The sequence below is a fragment of the Oncorhynchus nerka genome, linkage group LG9b (genome assembly GCF_034236695.1).
Source record: "Oncorhynchus nerka isolate Pitt River linkage group LG9b, Oner_Uvic_2.0, whole genome shotgun sequence".
NCBI lineage: Eukaryota > Metazoa > Chordata > Actinopteri > Salmoniformes > Salmonidae > Oncorhynchus > Oncorhynchus nerka.
The window spans coordinates 41995725-42018224 of record NC_088424.1 but is presented as its reverse complement, the minus strand read 5'-3'; the positions used below and the strand labels follow the sequence as shown (position 1 = coordinate 42018224).

General features: G+C 45.5%; 1 protein-coding gene across 3 annotated transcripts in view; it reads right to left on the bottom strand.

Annotated features, from left to right (window-relative positions):
• Positions 1 to 22500, bottom strand: part of LOC115122578 (cell adhesion molecule 3-like) — a 134761-nt gene that overhangs the window by 5493 nt on the left and 106768 nt on the right. For 2 of the 3 annotated variants that reach the window (XM_065013720.1, XM_065013721.1), the window contains exons 6-8: positions 14740 to 14910; positions 14129 to 14219; positions 4395 to 4567 (exon numbers count right to left, since the gene is read on the bottom strand). In XM_065013720.1, coding sequence (XP_064869792.1) covers positions 4395 to 4567; positions 14129 to 14219; positions 14740 to 14910 — 435 coding nt within the window. Of the gene's footprint in view, positions 1 to 3511; positions 4007 to 4394; positions 4568 to 14128; positions 14220 to 14739; positions 14911 to 22500 lie in introns of all 3 variants that reach the window. The other variant, XM_065013719.1, reaches the window with a different exon arrangement.

The window sequence follows — 22500 nt, the reverse complement described above, 5'->3', positions numbered from 1 at the left end:
CGAACAATATACTGCTTTCCCGGGAGCAGGCCCAGATCCCCGTGATGAGGAAGAGGAGAAAAAGGGACCGGAGGGCGGGCTGCCCTCTGAGAATTCGTAGGCGATCGAATAAACGCCGAATTCCTTCCATTCTGCTAGCAAACTTTGGACAATAAAATAGATGATCTACGCGGAATATCAAACTACCAACAGGACATCACAAACTGGAATATCTTGTGCTTCACAGAGTCGTGGCTGAACGACGACACTTTCAACATACAGCTGGTTATATGATGTACCGGCAGGCTGGGACACTATCAACATACAGCTGGTTATATGATGTACTGGCAGGCTGGGACACTATCAACATACAGCTGGTTATATGATGTACTGGCAGGCTGGGACACTATCAACATACAGCTGGTTATATTATGTACCGGCAGGCTGGGACACTATCAACATACAGCTGGTTATATGATATACTGGCAGGCTGGGACACTATCAACATACAGCTGGTTATATTATGTACTGGCAGGCTGGGACACTATCAACATACAGCTGGTTATATGATGTACCGGCAGGCTGGGACACTATCAACATACAGCTGGTTATATGATGTACCGGCAGGCTGGGACACTATCAACATACAGCTGGTTATATGATGTACTGGCAGGCTGGGACACTATCAACATACAGCTGGTTATATGATGTACTGGCAGGCTGGGACACTATCAACATACAGCTGGTTATATGATATACTGGCAGGCTGGGACACTATCAACATACAGCTGGTTATATGATGTACTGGCAGGATGGGACACTAGCAACATACAGCTGGTTATATGATATACTGGCAGGCTGGGACACTATCAACATACAGCTGGTTATATGATGTACTGGCAGGCTGGGTCACTATCAACATACAGCTGGTTATATGATGTACTGGCAGGCTGGGACACTATCAACATACAGCTGGTTATATGATGTACCGGCAGGCTGGGACACTATCAACATACAGCTGGTTATATGATGTACTGGCAGGCTGGGACACTATCAACATACAGCTGGTTATATTATGTACTGGCAGGCTGGGACACTATCAACATACAGCTGGTTATATGATGTACCGGCAGGCTGGGACACTATCAACATACAGCTGGTTATATGATGTACCGGCAGGCTGGGACACTATCAACATACAGCTGGTTATATGATGTACCGGCTGGATAGAACAGCGGCGTCTGGTAAGACAAGGGGCGGCGGACTATGTATTTTTGTAAATAACAGCTGGTGCACGATATCTAAGGAAGTCTCAAGTTATTGCTCGCTTGAGGTAAAGTATCTCATGATAAGCTGTAGACCACACTATCTACCTTGACAGATTTCATCTGTATTTTTCATAGCCATGACGTCATTCCCACAGTGACCGTACGTACATACCCCAATCAGAATCCATGGATTACAGGCAACATCCGCACTGAGCTAAAGGGTAGAGCTGCCGCTTTCAAGGAGTGGGACTCTAACCCGGAAGCTTATAAGAAATCCCGCTATGCCCTCCGACGAACCATCAAACAGGCAAAGTATCAATACAGGACTAAGATCGAATCATACACTGGCTCTGACGCTTATCGGATGTGGCAGGGCTCGCAAACCATTACAGACTATAAAGGGTAGCACAGCCGAGAGCTGCCCAGTGACACGAGCCTACCAGACGAGCTAAATTACTTCTATGCTCTCTTCGAGGCAAATAACACTGAAGCATGCATGAGAGCACCAGCTGTTCCGGACGACTGTGTGATCACGCTCTCCGCAGCCGTTGTGAGTAAGACCTTTAAACAGGTCAAGATTCACAAGACCGCAGGGCCAGACGGATTGGCAGGGCGTGTACTGCGAGCATGTGCTAACCAACTGGCAAGTGTCTTCACTGACATTTTCAAACTCTCCCTGTCCGAGTCTGTAATACCAACATGTTTAAAATAGATCACCATAGTCCCTGCCCAAGAACACTAAGGTGACCTGCCTAAATGACTACCGACCCGTAGCACTCACGTCTGTAGCCATGAAGTGCTTTGAAGGGCTGGTATTGGCTCACATCAACACCATCATCCCAGAAACCCTAGCCCCACTCCAATTTGCATACCGTCCCAACAGATCCACAGATGATGCAATCTCTATTGCACTCCACACGGCCCTTTCCCACCTGGACAAAAGGAACACCTATGTGAGAATGCTATTCATTGACTACAGCTCAGCGTTCAACACCATAGTGCCCTCAAAGCTCATCAATAAGCTAAGGACCCTGTGACTAAACACCTCCCTCTCCACCTGGATCCTGGACTTCCTGATGGGACACCCCCCAGGTGGTAAGGGTAGGTAACAACACGCCCCAGGTGGTAAGGGTAGGATCCGCCACGCTGATCCTAAACACAGGGGCCCCTCAGGGGTGCATGCTCAGCCCCCTCTTGTACAACCTGTTCACTCATGACTGCACGGCCAGGCACAATTCCCACACCATCATTAAGTTTTCCAACGACACAACAGGCCTGATCACCGATTACGACGAGACAGCCTATAGGGAGGAGGTCAGAGACCTGGCCATGTGGTGGCAGGACAATAACCTCTCCCTCAACGTGATCAAGGCAAAGGAGATGATTGTGGATTACAGGAAAAGGAGGACCGAGCAAGCCCCGTTCTCATCGATGGGGCTGCAGTGGAGCAGGTTGACAGCTTCAAGTTCCTGGGTGTCCACATCACCAACAAACTAGAATGGTCCAAACACACCAAGACAGTCGTGAAGAGGGAACGACAAAACCTATTCCCCCTCAGGAGACTGAAAAGATTTGCATGGGTCCTCAGATCCTCAAAAGGTTCTACAGTTGCACCATCAAGAGCATCCTGACCAGTTGCATCACTGCCTGGTATGGAAACTGCTCGGCCTCCGACCGCAAGGCACTACAGAGGGTAGTGCGCATGGCCCAGTACATCACTGTGGCCAAGCTTCCTGCCATCCAGGACCTCTATACCAAGCGGTGTCAGAGGAAGGCCGTAAAAATGGTCAAAGACTCCAGCGACACTAATCATAGACTGTTCTCTCTGCTACTGCATGGCAAGCGGTACTGGAGTGCCAAGTCTAGGTCCAAGAGGCTTCTAAACAGCTTCTACCCTCAAGCCATAAGACTCCTGAACATCTAATCAAATGGCTACCCAGACTATTTGCATTACCCCCCGCTCTATTACACTGCTGCTACTCTCTGTGTTATCATCTATACATAGTCACTTTAATAACTCTACCTTCATGTACATATTACCTCAACTAACCGGTGCCCCTGCACATTGACTCTCTACCTGTACCCGTAGAGCATGGCGCTTGTGATGCCAGAATTGTTGGTTCAATTCCCGGAGCTACCCACGCGTAAAATGTAAGTTGCTTTGGTTAAAAGCTTCTGTTGAATGGTATGTATTATATAATTAGGGTCTGAATGTGTTTGTTCGTGTGGGTACAACTGTGTATGTGCGTAAACAGATAATTTACCTGTGAAACTGTAAACTCCATTCAGCCGTATGGTAACTGAGGAGGGAGTGAGGGAGTCGGAGGAGGGAGGAGCGACAGAGGGAGGAGTAACGCTGGCAGGAGGAGAGGAAAAAGAGGAGGAAGAAGAGGGGGAGAAGGAGTCAGAGGAGGGGGGATGGCGTTCGGGAGACATGGAAAGGTCAGGGAAGAGAGAGTTGGAAAGAGAGGTGGATAGAACATTGACAGGAGGAGGAGAGGGAGAGAGAGAAGAGGTAGAGAGGGATGAAGAAGAGGAAGAAGAAGGGGGAAAGGTGAGATCAGATGGGTAAGGGACAGAGAAGGAGAAAATAGTGGCAGGTAGGGACCCGGAGGCAGACGAGCCAGACCCAGACGTTGTTGACATAAGAGTGGGGAAAGAATCAGGAGAGAGAGAGGAAGAGGGGGAGTCAGAGGTTGGAGAAGAGGAGGGTAGATAGAAAGATGTAGGGAAGAGGTTGTTTGAATCATCTGTCAGGTCTTGGATAAAGGAGAAGACGTGAAGGAATATGGAGAGGTAGTAAGAGCAGAGGAGTAGACAGGAAGAAAGGCCAGACAGCGGCACAGCGGCATACAGGATGTGTAGCCAAAAAGCAAAGGAGTGTAGCATGAGGTGGATGGTGTTGGTGATAAAGAGAAATAAACAGAAAAGAAACGTGAAGAAAATCAGAAAAGAAAGTAAAAGTTGTAGTAAAAAAATACACAACAACAGAAATAAACAATGATGAAGCAGACAGAAGAAACATATACATCCTGCCCTGGACAAGCTGCTGTCAACCACCTCTCTCTCTCTCTCTCTCTCTCGCTCTCTCTCGCGCTCTCTCTCGCGCTCTCTCTCTCGCGCTCTTTCACTCTCTCTGGCCAGTACCTTGCACCAGCAGCGTGTACTCTCCCTGCATCTTCCCAATTCCGTTGTCAGCCTGACAGAGGTACACCCCGTTGTCTGATTTGTTGAGCATCTCAAAGAGCAGAAAACTACCGTCCACCTTGGCCATCAGAGGGAGCTCTCCATCCTTCTTCTGCCACACGTACGAGGTGGGCCTGAGAGACAGACACACACACAGACACACAAAAATAGAAAAAGAACAAGAACGTGAAGAGAAAATATATTTGATTTTAAAATAGAATGTGTGTAACATACAGTGCTGCAGAACTAGAAGAAGTAGAACTGTACAGGAATGTTATTGTAATATAAAGCATATAGCTGTAGAACTAGAAGAAGTAGAACTGTACAGGAATGTTATTGTAATATAAAGCATATAGCTGCAGAACTAGATTTGTTCATGTGATTCATACATGTTAGGGACATATGAATATTATGTGAGTTCATCTTTCTGTCATTACAGTATGTATTTACTGTATGTAGTGTATTTACTGTATGTATTTATTGTATGTATCTACTGTATGTATTTACCTTATTTACTGTATTTACTGTATGTATGTACTGTATTTACTGTATGTTTTTACTGTATGTATCTACTGTATGTATGTAGTGTATGTATTTACTGTATGTATCTACTGTATGTATTTTGTGTATGTATTTACTGTATGTAGTGTATTTACTTTATGTATTTACTGTATGTAGTGCATTTACTGTATCTATTTACTATATGTAGTGCATTTACTGTATGTATTTACTATATGTAGTGCATTTACTGTATGTATTTACTGCATGTAGTGAATGTATTTACTGTATTTACTGTATGTATTTACTGTATTTACTGTATGTATTTACTGTATTTACTATATGTATTTACTGTATTTACTGTATGTATTTATTGTATTTACTGTATGTATTTACTGTATTTACTGTATGTATTTACTGTATTTACTGTATGTATTTACTGTATTTACTATATGTATTTACTGTATTTACTGTATGTATTTACTGTATGTAGTGTATTTACTGTATGTATTTATTGTATGTATCTACTGTATGTATTTACCTTATTTACTGTATTTACTGTATGTATGTACTGTATTTACTGTATGTTTTTACTGTATGTATCTACTGTATGTATGTAGTGTATGTATTTACTGTATGTATCTACTGTATGTATTTTGTGTATGTATTTACTGTATGTAGTGTATTTACTTTATGTATTTACTGTATGTAGTGCATTTACTGTATCTATTTACTATATGTAGTGCATTTACTGTATGTATTTACTATATGTAGTGCATTTACTGTATGTATTTACTGCATGTAGTGAATGTATTTACTGTATTTACTGTATGTATTTACTGTATTTACTGTATGTATTTACTGTATTTACTATATGTATTTACTGTATTTACTGTATGTATTTATTGTATTTACTGTATGTATTTACTGTATTTACTATATGTATTTACTGTATGTATTTACTGTATTTACTGTATGTATTTACTGTATTTACTGTATGTATTTACTGTATTTACTGTATGTATTTACTGTATTTACTGTATGTATTTACTGTATTTACTGTATGTATTTACTGTATTTACTGTATGTATTTATTATATGTATTTATTGTATGTATTTACTGTGTGCATGTAGTGTATGTCTTTACTGTGTGTATGTAGTGTATGTATTTACTGTATTTACTGTAGGTAGTGTATGCATTTACTGTATGTAGTGTATGTATTTACTGTATTTCATATATTTACTCTATTTCATGTATTTACTGTATGTATTTGCTGTATTTACTATATTTACTGTATGTATTTACTCTATTTATGTACTGTATGTACACTGCCGTTCAAAAATTTGGGGTCCCGTAGAAATACATGAAATTAGTTGCAAAATGAATTGGAAATATAGTCAAGACATTGACAAGGTTATAAATCATGATTTTTAATGAAATCATTTTTGTGTCCTTCAAACTTTCCTTTCGTCAAAGAATTCTCCATTTGCAGCAATTACAGCCTTGCAGACCTTTGGCATCTAGTTGTCAATTTGTTGAGGTAATCTGAAGAGATTTCACCCCATGCTTCCTGAAGCACCTCCCACAAGTTGGATTGGCTTGATGGGCACTTCTTACGTACCGTACGGTCAAGCTGCTCCCACAACAGCTCAATAGGGTTGAGATCTGGTGACTGCTGGCCACTCCATTATAGACAGAATACCAGCTGACTGCTTCTTCCCTAAATAGTTATTGCATAGTTTTGAGCTGTGCTTTGGGTCATTGTCCTGTTGTAGGAGGAAATTGGCTCCAATTAGGCACCGTCCACAAGGTATGGCATGGAGCTGCAAAATGGAGTGATAGCCTTCCTTCTTCAAGATCCCTTTTACCCTGTACAAATCCCCCACTTTACCACCACCAAAGCACCCCCAGACCATCACATTGCCTCCACCATGCTTGACAGATGGTTCACTCCTCCAGCATCTTTTCATTTTTTTCTGCATCTCACGAATGTTCTTCTTTGGTATCCGAACACCTCAAACTTAGATTCGTCTGTCCATAACACTTTTTTCCAATCTTCCTCTGTCCAGTGTCTGTTTTCTTTTGCCCATCTTAATCTTTTCTTTTTATTGGCCAGTCTGAGACATGGCTTTTTCTTTGCAACTCTGCCTACTAGAAGGCCAGCATCCAGGAGTCGCCTCTTCACTGTTGATGTTGAGACTGGTGTTTTGCAGGTACTATTTAATGAAGCTGCCAGTTGAGGACTTGTGAAGCGTTTGTTTCTCAAACTAGACACTCTAATGTACTTGTCCTCTTGCTCAGTTGTGCACCGGGGCCTCCCACTCCTCTTTCTATTCTGGTTAGGGCCAGTTTGAGCTGTTCTGTGAATGGAGTAGTACACAGCGCTGTACGAGATCTTCCGTTTCTTCGCATTTTCTCACATGGAATAGCCTTCATTTCTCAGAACAAGAATAGACTGATGAGTTTCAGAAGAAAGTTCTTTGTTTCTGGCCATTTTGAGCCTGTAATCGAACTCTCAAACACTGATGCTCCAGATACTCAACTAGTCTAAAGGCCAGTTTTATTGCTTCTTTAATCAGGACAACAGTTTTCAGCTGTGCTAACATAATTGCAAAAGGGTTTTCTAATGATCAATCAGCCTTTTAAATGATAAACTTGGATTACTAACACAGTGTGCCATTGGAACACAGGAGTGATGATTGCTGATAATGGGACTCTGTACGCCTATGTAGATATTCCATAAAAAATCTGCAGTTTCCAGCTACAATAGTAATTTACAACATTAACAATGTCTACACTGTATTTCTGATCAATTTGATGTTATTTTAACGGACAAAAAAAACAAACAAAAAACAAGGACATTTCTAAGTGACCCTAAACTTTTGAACGGCAGTGTACATGTTTGCATGTCTGTCCTTGTACATTACATAGAGGGAATGGTTCATGCTCGTATATGGATGGATTGAACCGTGCAATAAAGTCCTATGGCTCCAGCATGTAATTCTATCATCTGGGCATAACTGTGTTACAGAATGGACTGAGGTGCATAACTGTGTTACAGAATGGACTGAGGTGCATAACTGTGTTACAGAATGGACTGAGGTGCATAACTGTGTTACAGAATGGACTGAGGTGCATAACTGTGTTACAGAATGGACTGAGGTGTATAACTGACTACTAATACGGAAGTGGTATACAATTGCCAGCACTCCAGGGTCTGCTCATCAAATAGATAGGAACGGAATGGACCGGAATGTTGTGGAATGGAATAGAATGTAGTGGGATGGAATGTTATGGAATAGAATGTAGTGGGATGGAATGTTATGGAATAGAATGTAGTGGAATGGAATGTTATGGAATAGAATGTAGTGGGATGGAATGTTATGGAATAGAATTAAATGTTTTGTAATGGAATATAATCTTTTTACATTTGATTATTTAACCTTTATTTAACTATGAAGTCAGGTAAGAACAAATTTGAATTTACAGTACAATTAAAATTAAATAAATAAAAATAGGACATGGTACAAACATTATTGGGCACAGACAACAGTAGAAAGTCCAAGAAGGTAGAGACAACAAAACATCACACGAAGCAGCCACAACTGTCAGTAAGAGTGTTCATGATTGAGTCTTTTTTATTTTTTATTTGACCTTTATTTAACCAGGTAGGCTAGTTGAGAACAAGTTCTCATTTGCAACTGCGACCTGGCCAAGATAAAGCATAGCAGTGTGAACAGACAACACAGAGTTACACATGGAGTAAACAATTAACAAGTCAATAACACAGTAGAAAGAAAAAAAAGGGGAGAGTCTATATACAATGTGTGCAAAAGGCATGAGGTAGGCGAATAATTACAATTTTGCAGATTAACACTGGAGTGATAAATGATCAGATGGTCATGTACAGGTAGAGATATTGGTGTGCAAAAGAGCAGAAAAGTAAATCAATAAAAACAGTATGGGGATGAGGTAGGTGAAAATGGATGGGCTATTTACCAATAGACTATGTACAGCTGCAGCGATCGGTTAGCTGCTCAGATAGCTGATGTTTGAAGTTGGTGAGGGAGATAAAAGTCTCCAACTTCAGCGATTTTTGCAATTCGTTCCAGTCACAGGCAGCAGAGTACTGGAACGAAAGGCGGCCGAATGAGGTGTTGGCTTTAGGGATGATCAATGAGATACACCTGCTGGAGCGCGTGCTACGGATGGGTGTTGCCATCGTGACCAGTGAACTGAGATAAGGCGGAGCTTTACCTAGCATGGACTTGTAGATGACCTGGAGCCAGTGAGTCTGGCGACGAATATGTAGCGAGGGCCAGCCGACTAGAGCATACAAGTCGCAGTGGTGGGTGGTATAAGGTGCTTTAGTGACAAAGCGGATGGCACTGTGATAGACTGCATCCAGTTTGCTGAGTAGAGTGTTGGAAGCCATTTTGTAGATGACATCGCCGAAGTCGAGGATCGGTAGGATAGTCAGTTTTACTAGGGTAAGCTTGGCGGCGTGAGTGAAGGAGGCTTTGTTGCGGAATAGAAAGCCGACTCTTGATTTGATTTTCGATTGGAGATGTTTGATATGAGTCTGGAAGGAGAGTTTGCAGTCTAGCCAGACACCTAGGTACTTACAGATGTCCACATATTCAAGGTCGGAACCATCCAGGGTGGTGATGCTAGTCGGGCATGCGGGTGCAGGCAGCGATCGGTTGAAAAGCATGCATTTGGTTTTACTAGCGTTTAAGAGCAGTTGGAGGCCACGGAAGGAGTGTTGTATGGCATTGAAGCTCGTTTGGAGGTTAGATAGCACAGTGTCCAATGACGGGCCGAAAGTATATAGAATGGTGTCGTCTGCGTAGAGGTGGATCAGGGAATCACCCGCAGCAAGAGCAACATCATTGATATATACAGAGAAAAGAGTCTGCCCGAGAATTGAACCCTGTGGCACCCCTATAGAGACTGCCAGAGGACCGGACAGCATGCCCTCCGATTTGACACACTGAACTCTGTCTGCAAAGTAATTGGTGAACCAGGCAAGGCAGTCATCCGAAAAACCGAGGCTACTGAGTCTGCCGATAAGAATATGGTGATTGACAGAGTCGAAGGCCTTGGCAAGGTCGATGAAGACGGCTGCACAGTACTGTCTTTTATCGATGGCGGTTATGATATCGTTTAGTACCTTGAGTGTGGCTGAGGTGCACCCGTGACCGGCTCGGAAACCAGATTGCACAGCGGAGAAGGTACGGTGGGATTCGAGATGGTCAGTGACCTGTTTGTTGACTTGGCTTTCGAAGACCTTAGATAGGCAGGGCAGGATGGATATAGGTCTGTAGCAGTTTGGGTCCAGGGTGTCTCCCCTTTCAAGAGGGGATGACTGCGGCAGCTTTCAATCCTTGGGGATCTCAGACGATATGAAAGAGAGGTTGAACAGGCTGGTAATAGGGGTTGCGACAATGGCGGCGGATAGTTTCAGAAATAGAGGGTCCAGATTGTCAAGCCCAGCTGATTTGTACGGGTCCAGGTTTTGGAGCTCTTTCAGAACATCTGCTATCTGGATTTGGGTAAAGGAGAACCTGGAGAGGCTTGGGCGAGGAGCTGCGGGGGGGGCGGAGCTGTTGGCCGAGGTTGGAGAAGCCAGGCGGAAGGCATGGCCAGCCGTTGAGAAATGCTTATTGAAGTTTTCGATAATCATGGATTTATCGGTGGTGACCGTGTTACCTAGCCTCAGTGCAGTGGGCAGCTGGGAGGAGGTGCTCTTGTTCTCCATGGACTTCACAGTGTCCCAGAACTTTTTGGAGTTGGAGCTACAGGATGCAAACTTCTGCCTGAAGAAGCTGGCCTTAGCTTTCCTGACTGACTGTGTGTATTGGTTCCTGACTTCCCTTAACAGTTGCATATCGCGGGGACTATTCGATGCTATTGCAGTCCGCCACAGGATGTTTTTGTGCTGGTCGAGGGCAGTCAGGTCTGGAGTGAACCAAGGGCTGTATCTGTTCTTGGTTCTGCATTTTTTGAACGGAGCATGCTTATCTAAAACGGAGAGGAAGTTGCTTTTAAAGAATGACCAGGCATCCTCAACTGACGGGATGAGGTCAATGTCCTTCCAGGATACCCGGGCCAGGTCGATTAGGAAGGCCTGCTCACAGAAGTGTTTTAGGGAGCGTTTGACAGTGATGAGGGGTGGTCGTTTGACTGCGGCTCCGTAGCGAATACAGGCAATGAGGCAGTGATTGCTGAGATCCTGGTTGAAGACAGCGGAGGTGTATTTGGAGGGCCAGTTGGTCAGGATGACGTCTATGAGGGTGCCCTTGTTTACAGAGTTAGGGTTGTATCTGGTGGGTTCCTTGATGATTTGTGTGAGATTGAGGGCATCTAGCTTAGATTGTAGGACTGCCGGGGTGTTAAGCATATCCCAGTTTAGGTCACCTAACAGAACAAACTCTGAAGCTAGATGGGGGGCGATCAATTCACAAATGGTGTGGAGAGATGAAGAGATGGAGATAAATCGGTCCCGTTAGAGTGTTTGTTGCAGCTCGTTCCATTCGCTAGCTGCAGTGAACTGAAAAGAGGAGCGACCCAGGGATGTGTGTTTTGGGAACCTTTAACAGAATGTGACTGATTAAATGGGGGTTGTATGTGGAGGATGAGGGCTGTAGTAGATATCTCAGATAGGGGGGAGTGAGGCCTATGCGGTGGGAATTAAATTGATTGTTATGGAATAGAATGTAATGGAATGTTATGTAATGGAATGGGATGTTGTGGAATAGAATGGAATGTTATGGAATGGAATAGAATGTAGTGAAATGGTATGTTGTGGAATAGAATGGAATGTTATGGAATGGAATAGAATGGAATGTTATGGAATGGAATAGAATGTAGTGGAATGGTATGTTGTGGAATAGAATGGAATGTTATGGAATGGAATAGAATGTAGTGGAATGGTATGGAATGTTATGGAATGGAATAGAGTGTAGTGGAATGGTATGGAATGTTATGGAATGGAATAGAATGTAGTGGAATGGTATGGAATGTTATGGAATAGAATGTAGTGGAAAGGTATGGAATGTTATGGAATGGAATAGAATGTAGTGGAATGGTATGGAATGTTATGGAATGGAATAGAATGTAGTGGAAAGGTATGGATTGAGAAAGTCCTCCAGTACACATTCCATTCTATTTGATTAGAGCCTCTTGAAACAGCTCTTCCTCATCTCGTCAAGACATTCTCAGAACTTGCTGAGACATGACGGTGCACACCAGAAACAAGCCCTGAAGCCTAATTGTAATATGCAGTTAAATGTGAAACTTATCATTGTGAAAGAGAGACAGTGGGTCAGATTCTGAACAGCAGAGACATTGCCATGGTGGCAGTGTTTGACTGACAGCTGAGACCCAGCCTGTATCTGACGGGTCACTAGTCATTCAGCCTAAGGAGCTGTGCATACTCTCTCGCGCGCTCTCTCTCTCTCTCTCTCTCTCTCTCTCTCTCTCTCTCTCTCTCTCTCTCTCTCTCTCTCTCTCTCTCTCTCTCTCTCTCTCTGAGGAGGGAGGGGGAAAAGGATGAGGAGGGAGGAGAAGAGGATGAGGAGGGAGGGAAAAAATGATGAGGAAGGAGGAGAAGAAGATGAGGAGGGAGGAGAAGAGGATGAGGAGGGAGGAGAAGAGGATGAGAAGGGAGGAGAAGAGGATGAGGAGGGAGGAGAAGAGGATGAGGAAGGAGGAGAAGAAGATGAGGAGGGAGGGAGAAAAGGATGAGGAGGGAGGAGAAGAGGATGAGGAGGGAGGGAGAAAAGGATGAGGAGGGAGGAGAAGAGGATGAGGAGGGAGGAGAAGAGGATGAGGAGGGAGGAGAAGGAAAAGGTGCAAAGCAAGACAGAGGAGATTATTATTATTATTATAGTTATGAATTAGTATAATTATTGGAGAGGACAAGAAGAACAAGGGAAAGTTTAGCCTTGACAGACAAGAGTCTGAGTTAGATTGGAGTGAGTGACATGGTGAGAGAGATAGACAGTGACATGGTGAGAGAGATATTCAGTGACATGGTGAGAGAGATAGTCAGTGACATGGTGATAGATATAGTCAGTAACATGGTGATAGATATAGTCAGTGACATGGTGAGAGAGATAGTCAGTAACATGGTGAGAGAGATAGTCAGTGACATGGTGATAGATATAGTCAGTGACATGGTAAGAGAGATAGTCAGTAACATGGTGAGAGAGATAGTCAGTAACATGGTGAGAGAGATAGTCAGTGACATGGTGATAGATATAGTCAGTGATGGGGTGAGAGAGATAGTCAGTGAAACAGAGGGTGAGAAGGGGGAGACAGAGGGGGAGAGATGGGAGACAGAGTGGGAGAGGAGGGAGAAAGAGGGTGAGAAGGGGGAGACAGAGGGTGAGAAGGGGGAGACAGAGTGGGAGAGGGGAGACAGAGTGGGAGAGGGAGACAGAGTGGGAGGGGAGACAGAGTGGGAGAGCGGGAGACAGAGTGGGAGAGGGGGAGACAGAGTGGGAGAGGGGGAGACAGAGTGGGAGAGATGGGAGACAGAGGGTGAGAAGGGGGAGACAGAGTGGGAGAGGGGAGACAGAGTGGGAGAGCGGGAGACAGAGTGGGAGAGGGGGAGACAGAGTGGGAGAGGGTGAGAAGGTGAGAAGGGGGAGACGGAGGGTGAGAAGGGTGAGACCGAGGGTGAGAAGGGTGAGACCGAAGGTGAGAAGGGGGAGACAGAGGGTGAGAAGGGGGAGACAGAGTGGGAGAGGGGGAGACAGGAGGATGAGAGGAGAGGAGACAGAGGGGGAGAGACGGGAGACAGAGGGTGAGAAGGGGAAGACAGAGGGGAGAAGGGGGAGACAGGGGGTGAGACAGGGGAGACAGAGGGGGAGAGACAGGGGAGACAGAGGGGGAGAGACAGGAGACAGAGGGGGAGAAGGGGGAGACAGGGGGTGAGACAGGGGAGACAGAGGGTGAAAAGGGAGAGACAGAGAGGAGGGAGGCAGGGGGTGAGAAGGGGGAGACAGAGGGTGAGAAGGGGGAGACAGAGGGGGAGAGACGGGAGACAGAGGAGGAGACAGGGGAGACAGAGGGAGAGAGAAGAGCAGATCTAGTAGTGTTGTTCATGAGTGTGTGTGTGTGTGTGTGTGTGTGTGTGTGTGTGTGTGTGTGTGTGTGTGTGTGTGTGTGTGTGTGTGTGTTTTCTTACTTCGGGTTTCCATTGCCTATGCATTGTATAATGAACTTCTCTCCTTCTCTGGGCAGATCATTCTGAGGCTGGATAGTGACATCTGGGGTGACTGGAGAAAAGACCCAACATTACATACACTGGAGAAGATACACACACACACACTGCTACACACAGGTATGAGCAAACTAACATAATAGCCTAACCGTGCTTCTGCATCTGCATTGCTTGCTCTCTGGGGATTTAGGCTGCGTATTGACTGCAGATGTAAAAAGTTATTTCTATAATGAACGTGATTGATTGACCCAGCTGTAGCACTGACAGAGTGGTAAACATACGAGTCCCCTGCAGGTGGCAGTATACACATGACCAGCCGTAACAGCAGTACCGAGAGGCAGAAGCATAACTGCATAAGGAGAGTCACATTTCTTAGAAGCACATCTCCTTGGATCCTGGTTCCACATTTCCTCACCTCGCTTTCCTCTGTCATTTTCAAAAGGAGGCGATGAGAGGATGTGATGAAAGGACGCAAGGTATCAGTGAAAGGGCCATAGCCTGGGCTATTGTACAGTATGGTGATGATATACACGAGGTTGCAGTGGCAGGGCTTGGCCAGTGGGGGCAGCACTTACACAGGACTCTGATGGGCTGTTCGGTCCACTTCTCACCCGGAGACAGAGAAGGGTGGTCAACAGCACATCCGATCAGGGTGTTGTCGTCGCTACGACCCACAGTCAGAGTCAGCTCACTGATCACTGTGTAGGTGGCCTCGTCTGGATTAGTCTCCACCACGTCAGGACGACCTGGACGTGCATACACAGAGACACACACATACACAGAGACACACACATACACAGAGACACACATACACAGAGACACACACATACGCAGAGACACACACATACACATACACAGAGACACACATACACAGAGACACACATACACAGAGACAGACATACACAGAGACACATACACAGAGACACACATACACAGAGACACACACATACACAGAGACACACATAAACAGAGACACACACATACACAGAGACAGACACATACACAGAGACACACACATACACAGAGACACACACATACACAGAGACACACATACACAGAGACACACATACACAAAGACACACATACACAGAGACACACACATACACAGAAACAGACACATACACAGAGACACACATACACAGAGACAGACACATACACAGAGACACACATACACAGAGACACACACATACACAGAGACACACATACACAGAGACACACATACACAGAGACACACACATACACAGAGACACACACATACACAGAGACACACACATACACAGAGACACACATATACACAGAGACACACACATACACAGAGACACACACATACACAGAGACACACACATACACAGAGACACACACATACACAGAGACACACACATACACAGAGACACACACATACACAGAGACACACACATACACAGAGACACACACATACACATATACAGAGACACACATACACAGAGACACACACATACACAGAGACACACACATACACAGAGACACACACATACACAGAGACACACATACACAGAGACACACATACACAGAGACACACAAATACACAGAGACACACACATACACATACACAGAGACACACACATACACAGAGACACACACATACACAGAGACACATACACAGAGACACATACACAGAGACACACATACACAGAAACACACATACACAGAGACACACATACACAGAGACACACACATACACAGAGACACACACATACACATACACAGAGACACACACATACACAGAGACACACACATACACAGAGACACATACACAGAGACACATACACAGAGACACACATACACAGAGACACACACATACACAGAGACACACACATACACAGAGACACATACACAGAGACACACACATACACAGAGACACACATATACACAGAGACACACACATACACAGAGACACACATACACGGAGACACACATACACAGAGACACACATATACACAGAGACACACACATACACAGAGACACACACATACACAGAGACACACATACACAGAGACACACACATACACAGAGACACACACATACACAGAGACACACACATACACAGAGACACACATACGCAGAGACACACACATACACGGAGACACACACATACACAGAGACACACACATACACAGAGACACACACATATACAGAGACACACACATACACAGAGACACACACATACACATACACAGAGACACATACACAGAGACACACATATACACAGAGACACACACATACACAGAGACACACATACACGGAGACACACATACACAGAGACACACACATACACAGAGACACACACATATACAGAGACACACACATACACAGAGACACATACACAGAGACACACACATACACAGAGACACACACATATACAGAGACACACACATACACAGAGACACATACACAGAGACACACACATACACAGAGACACACACATATACAGAGACACACACATACACAGAGACACACATACACAGAGACACACATACACAGAGACACACACATACACAGAGACACACATATACACAGAGACACACACATACACAGAGACACATACACAGAGACACACATACACAGAGACACACATACACAGAGACACATACACAGAGACACACACATATACAGAGACACACACATACACAGAGACACACATACACAGAGACACACATACACACAAATTGTTACCATGGGTCCTCCTTTTAACTGTCATTGTAAAAAATGATTATATAATACTATCACTGTATGATATAATACTACTATGATATAATACTACCACTATATGATATAATATTATCACTGTATGATATAATACTACTATGATATAATACTACCACTATATGATATAATACTACCACTATATGATATAATACTACTATGATATAATACTACCACTATATGATATAATACTACTATGATATAATACTACCACTATATGATATAATACTACCACTATATGATATAATACTATCACTGTATGACATAATTCTATCACTGAATGATATAACACTACTATGATATACTACTACTGTATGATATAATATTACCACTATATGATATAATACTATCACTGAATGATATAATACTACTACTGTATGATATAATACTACTACTGTATGATATAATACTACTATGATATAATACTACCACTGAATGATATAATACTACTACTGAATGATATAATACTACTACTGTATGGTATAATACTACTACTGTATGGTATAATACTACTACTGTATGATATAATACTACTACTGAATGATATAATACTACTACTGTATGGTATAATACTACTACTGTATGGTATAATACTACTACTGTATGGTATAATACTACTACTGTATGGTATAATACTACTACTGTATGATATAATATTACCACTATATGATATAATACTATCACTGAATGATATAATACTACTACTGTATGATATAATACTACTACTGTATGATATAATACTACTACTGAATGATATAATACTACTACTGTATGGTATAATACTACTACTGTATGGTATAATACTACTACTGTATGATATAATACTACTACTGTATGGTATAATACTACTACTGTATGGTATAATACTATTACTGTATGGTATAATACTACTACTGTATGGTATAATACTACTACTGTATGGTATAATACTACTACTGTATGATATAATACTCTCACTGTCTGAAAAGCTGCTTGTCACATTAGTTTACATTCAAGATACAGAAATACCACTGACTGATTGAGTAATATTTCAGTAATATGACATGGATGATATTTCTCTTTCTCCTTTACTCTGTCTCTCTCTTTTTCTCATTCATGCACCCAAGCACCAGTGCGCACATACACAAATGCACACACACACACGCACACGCACAAACACACACACACACACACTTAGGGGCTGGCTACAGTTCAAATCTGGGGATGCACCATAATGATACCATAAATGTTGATTATGTCAGTGTTCCAAATGACACCCTATTCTCTATAGAGTGCACTACTTTTGACTAGAGTCCATAGGACTTTGGTCAAAAGTTGTGCACTAAACAGGGAATAGAGATCCATTTGGGATGCAACCCTGGATGCAACCTACATCCAATTGAATCCAGACATATTAATCCATTCAGCTGATCAATAGCTCTTACCCTTACATAGAGAACAAGAGCATTCATATTTAAAGCCTCTTCACAGCTCTTAGCCCCTTCCATTCATTCAATTAAACCCTCTTCAGATTCAGTTCCTGAATCTCCCAAAACCATCATCCTTATTTTTTGCTTTATCCTTCCTACTTTTCCCTCATAGCCTGTATTGTCTCTCTCACTGACCCTTCCCTCATAGCCTGTATTGTCTCTCTCACTGACCCTTCCCTCATAGCCTGTATTGTCTCTCTCACTGCGTTCCAAATGTCACCCTGTTGCCTATGTAGTTCACTAATTCTGACCAGAGCCCTGTGGATTGAACTGAACTACAGCCCCCCCCCCTCTCCTGTCTCTCTCCTAATACGGCCCCTCCCTCTCCTGTCTCTCTCCTAATACAGCCCCTCCCTCTCCTGTCTCTCTCCTAATACAGCCCCCCTCTCCTGTCTCTCTCCTAATACAGCCCCTCCCTCTCCTGTCTCTCTCCTAATACAGCCCCTCCCTCTCCTGTCTCTCTCCTAATACAGCCCCTCCCTCTCCTGTCTCTCTCCTAATACAGCCCCTCCCTCTCCTGTCTCTCTCCTAATACAGCCCCTCCCTCTCCTGTCTCTCTCCTAATACAGCCCCTCCCTCTCCTGTCTCTCTCCTAATACAGCCCCTCCCTCTCCTGTCTCTCTCCTAATACAGCCCCCTCTCCTGTCTCTCTCCTAATACGGCCCCTCCCTCTCCTGTCTCTCTCCTAATACAGCCCCTCCCTCTCCTGTCTCTCTCCTAATACAGCCCCCCTCTCCTGTCTCTCTCCTAATACGGCCCCTCCCTCTCCTGTCTCTCTCCTAATACAGCCCCTCCCTCTCCTGTCTTCTATCCTAATACAGCCCCTCCCTCTCCTGTCTCTCTCCTAATACAGCCCCTCCCTCTCCTGTCTCTCTCCTAATACAGCCCCTCCCTCCCTCTCCTGTCTCTCTCCTAATACAGCCCCTCCCTCTCCTGTCTCTCTCCTAATACAGCCCCTCCCTCTCGTAATCGGCCGCTCCCTCTCCTGTCTCTCTCCTAATACGACCCTCCCTCTCCTGTCTCTCTCCTAATACAGCCCCTCCCTCTCCTGTCTTCTCTCCTAATACAGCCCCTCCCTCTCCTGTATCTCTCCTAATACAGCCCCTCCCTCTCCTGTCTTCTCTCCTAATACAGCCCCTCCCTCTCCTGTCTCTCTCCTAATACAGCCCCTCCCTCTCCTGTCTCTCTCCTAATACAGCCCCTCCCTCTCCTGTCTCTCTCCTAATACAGCCCCTCCCTCTCCTGTCTCTCTCCTAATACAGCCCCTCCCTCTCCTGTCTCTCTCCTAATACAGCCCCTCCCTCTCCTGTCTCTCTCCTAATACGACCCTCCCTCTCCTGTCTCTCTCCTAATACAGCCCCTCCCTCTCCTGTCTCTCTCCTAATACAACCCCTCCCTCTCCTGTCTTCTCTCCTAATACAGCCCCTCCCTCTCCTGTCTTCTCTCCTAATACAGCCCCTCCCTCTCCTGTCTTCTCTCCTAACACAGCCCCTCCCTCTCCTGTCTTCTCTCCTAATACAGCCCCTCCCTCTCCTGTCTTCTCTCCTAATACAGCCCCTCCCTCTCCTGTCTTCTCTCCTAATACAGCCCCTCCCTCTCCTATCTCTCTCCTAATACAGCCCCTCCCTCTCCTGTCTCTCTCCTAATACGACCCTCCCTCTCCTGTCTCTCTCCTAATACAGCCCCTCCCTCTCCTGTCTCTCTCCTAATACGACCCTCCCTCTCCTGTCTCTCTCCTAATATGGCCCCTCCCTCTCCTGTCTCTCTCCTAATACAGCCCCTCCCTCTCCTGTCTCTCTCCTAATACAGCCCCTCCCTCTCCTGTCTCTCTCCTAATACGCCCCTCCCCTCTCCCTCTCTCTCGTAATCGGCCGCTCCTCTCCTGTCTCTCTCCTAATACGACCCTCCCTCTCCTGTCTTCTCTCCTAATACAGCCCCTCCCTCTCCTGTCTCTCTCCTAATACGCCCCTCCCTCTCCCCTCTCTCTCGTAATCGGCCGCTCCCTCTCCTGTCTCTCTCCTAATATGACCCTCCCTCTCCTGTCTCTCTCCTAATACAGCCCCTCCCTCTCCTGTCTCTCTCCTAATACGGCCCCTCCCTCTCCTGTCTCTCTCGTAATCAGCCCCTCCCTCTCCTGTCTTCTCTCCTAATACAGCCCCTCCCTCTCCTGTCTTCTCTCCTAATACAGCCCCTCCCTCTCCTGTCTCTCTCCTAATACGCCCCTCCCTCTCCCTCTCTCTCGTAATCGGCCGCTCCCTCTCCTGTCTCTCTCCTAATATGACCCTCCCTCTCCTGTCTCTCTCCTAATACAGCCCCTCCCTCTCCTGTCTCTCTCCTAATACAGCCCCTCCCTCTCCTGTCTCTCTCCTAATACGGCCCCTCCCTCTCCTGTCTCTCTCGTAATCAGCCGCTCCCTCTTCTTTCTTCCTCTATCTCTTCTCTCTCCCTCTCTCCCGCCTCTCTTCCCCTTTCCCTCCCTCCCTCCCTCCCTCCCTCCCTCCCTCCCTCCCTCCCTCCCTCCCTCCCTCCCTCCATCCCTCTCTCTCTCCCCCTCTTCCTCCCCTCTGAGCCTCTTTAATCTCTGTAAGCCTGTCAAAGGAGCAGCAGTGAGTGGCGATCTATGCGCTCGTTTCTCTCAGTTAGCTTCTTACAGCACATTGCTCAATTTCTGTGGCCCAAATGTCCTTATAGGACCTGGCCAAAAGTAGTGCCCTACATAGGTAATAGGGTGCTATTTGGGATACAAACGTTGCATGAGAGGGTGTCATAATAACACATTGACCCATGATGCTCCTCTCCTCAGCCTCTCCTCGGTCCCTTTCTTCAGCCATAAGACTGTCTGAAGAGCCCAGTGGGTGTGTAGCAGGGACACAGCAGCACACACATTAACTGTCACACAGGGTTGAGCTCATAAAGACTCCAACACCAGGGGGAGGCTCTCCTTTCATAAAGACTCCAACACCAGGGGGAGGCTCTCCTCTCATAAAGACTCCAACACCAGGGGGAGGCTCTCCTCTCATAAAGACTCCAACACCAGGGGGAGGCTCTCCTCTCATAAAGACTCCAACACCAGGGGGAGGCTCTCCTCTCATAAAGACTCCAACACCAGGGGGAGGCTCTCCTCTCATAAAGACTCCAACACCAAGGGGAGGCTCTCCTCTCATAAAAACTCCAACACCAGGGGGAGGCTCTCCTCTCATAAAGACTCCAACACCAGGGGGAGGCTCTCCTCTCATAAAAACTCCAACACCAGGGGGAGGCTCTCCTCTCATAAAGACTCCAACACCAGGGGGAGGCGCTCCTCTCATAAAGACTCCAACACCAGGGGGAGGCTCTCCTCTCATAAAAACTCCAACACCAGGGGGAGGCTCTCCTCTCATAAAGACTCCAACACCAGGGGGAGGCTCTCCTCTCATAAAGACTCCAACACCAGGGGGAGGCTCTCCTCTCATAAAGACTCCAACACCAGGGGGAGGCTCTCCTCTCATAAAGACTCCAACACCAGGGGGAGGCTCTCCTCTCATAAAGACTCCAACACCAGGGGGAGGCTCTCCTCTCATAAAGACTCCAACACCAGGGAAGGCTCTCCTCTCATAAAGACTCCAACACCAGGGGGAGGCTCTCCTCTCATAAAGACTCCAACACCACGGGGAGGCTCTCCTCTCATAAAGACTCCAACACCACGGGGAGGCTCTCCTCTCATAAAGACTCCAACACCAGGGGAGGCTCTCCTCTCATAAAGACTCCAACATCAGGGGAGGCTCTCCTCTCATAAAGACTCCAACACCACGGGGAGGCTCTCCTCTCATAAAGACTCCAACACCAGGGGGAGGCTCTCCTCTCATAAAGACTCCAACACCAGGGGGAGGCTCTCCTCTCATAAAGACTCCAACACCAGGGGGAGGCTCTCCTCTCATAAAGACTCCAACACCAGGGGGAGGCTCTCCTCTCATAAAGACTCCAACACCAGGGGAGGCTCTCCTCTCATAAAGACTCCAACACCAGGGGAGGCTCTCCTCTCATAAAGACTCCAACACCAGGGAAGGCTCTCCTCTCATAAAGACTCCAACACCAGGGGGAGGCTCTCCTTTCATAAAGACTCCAACACCAGGGGGAGGCTCTCCT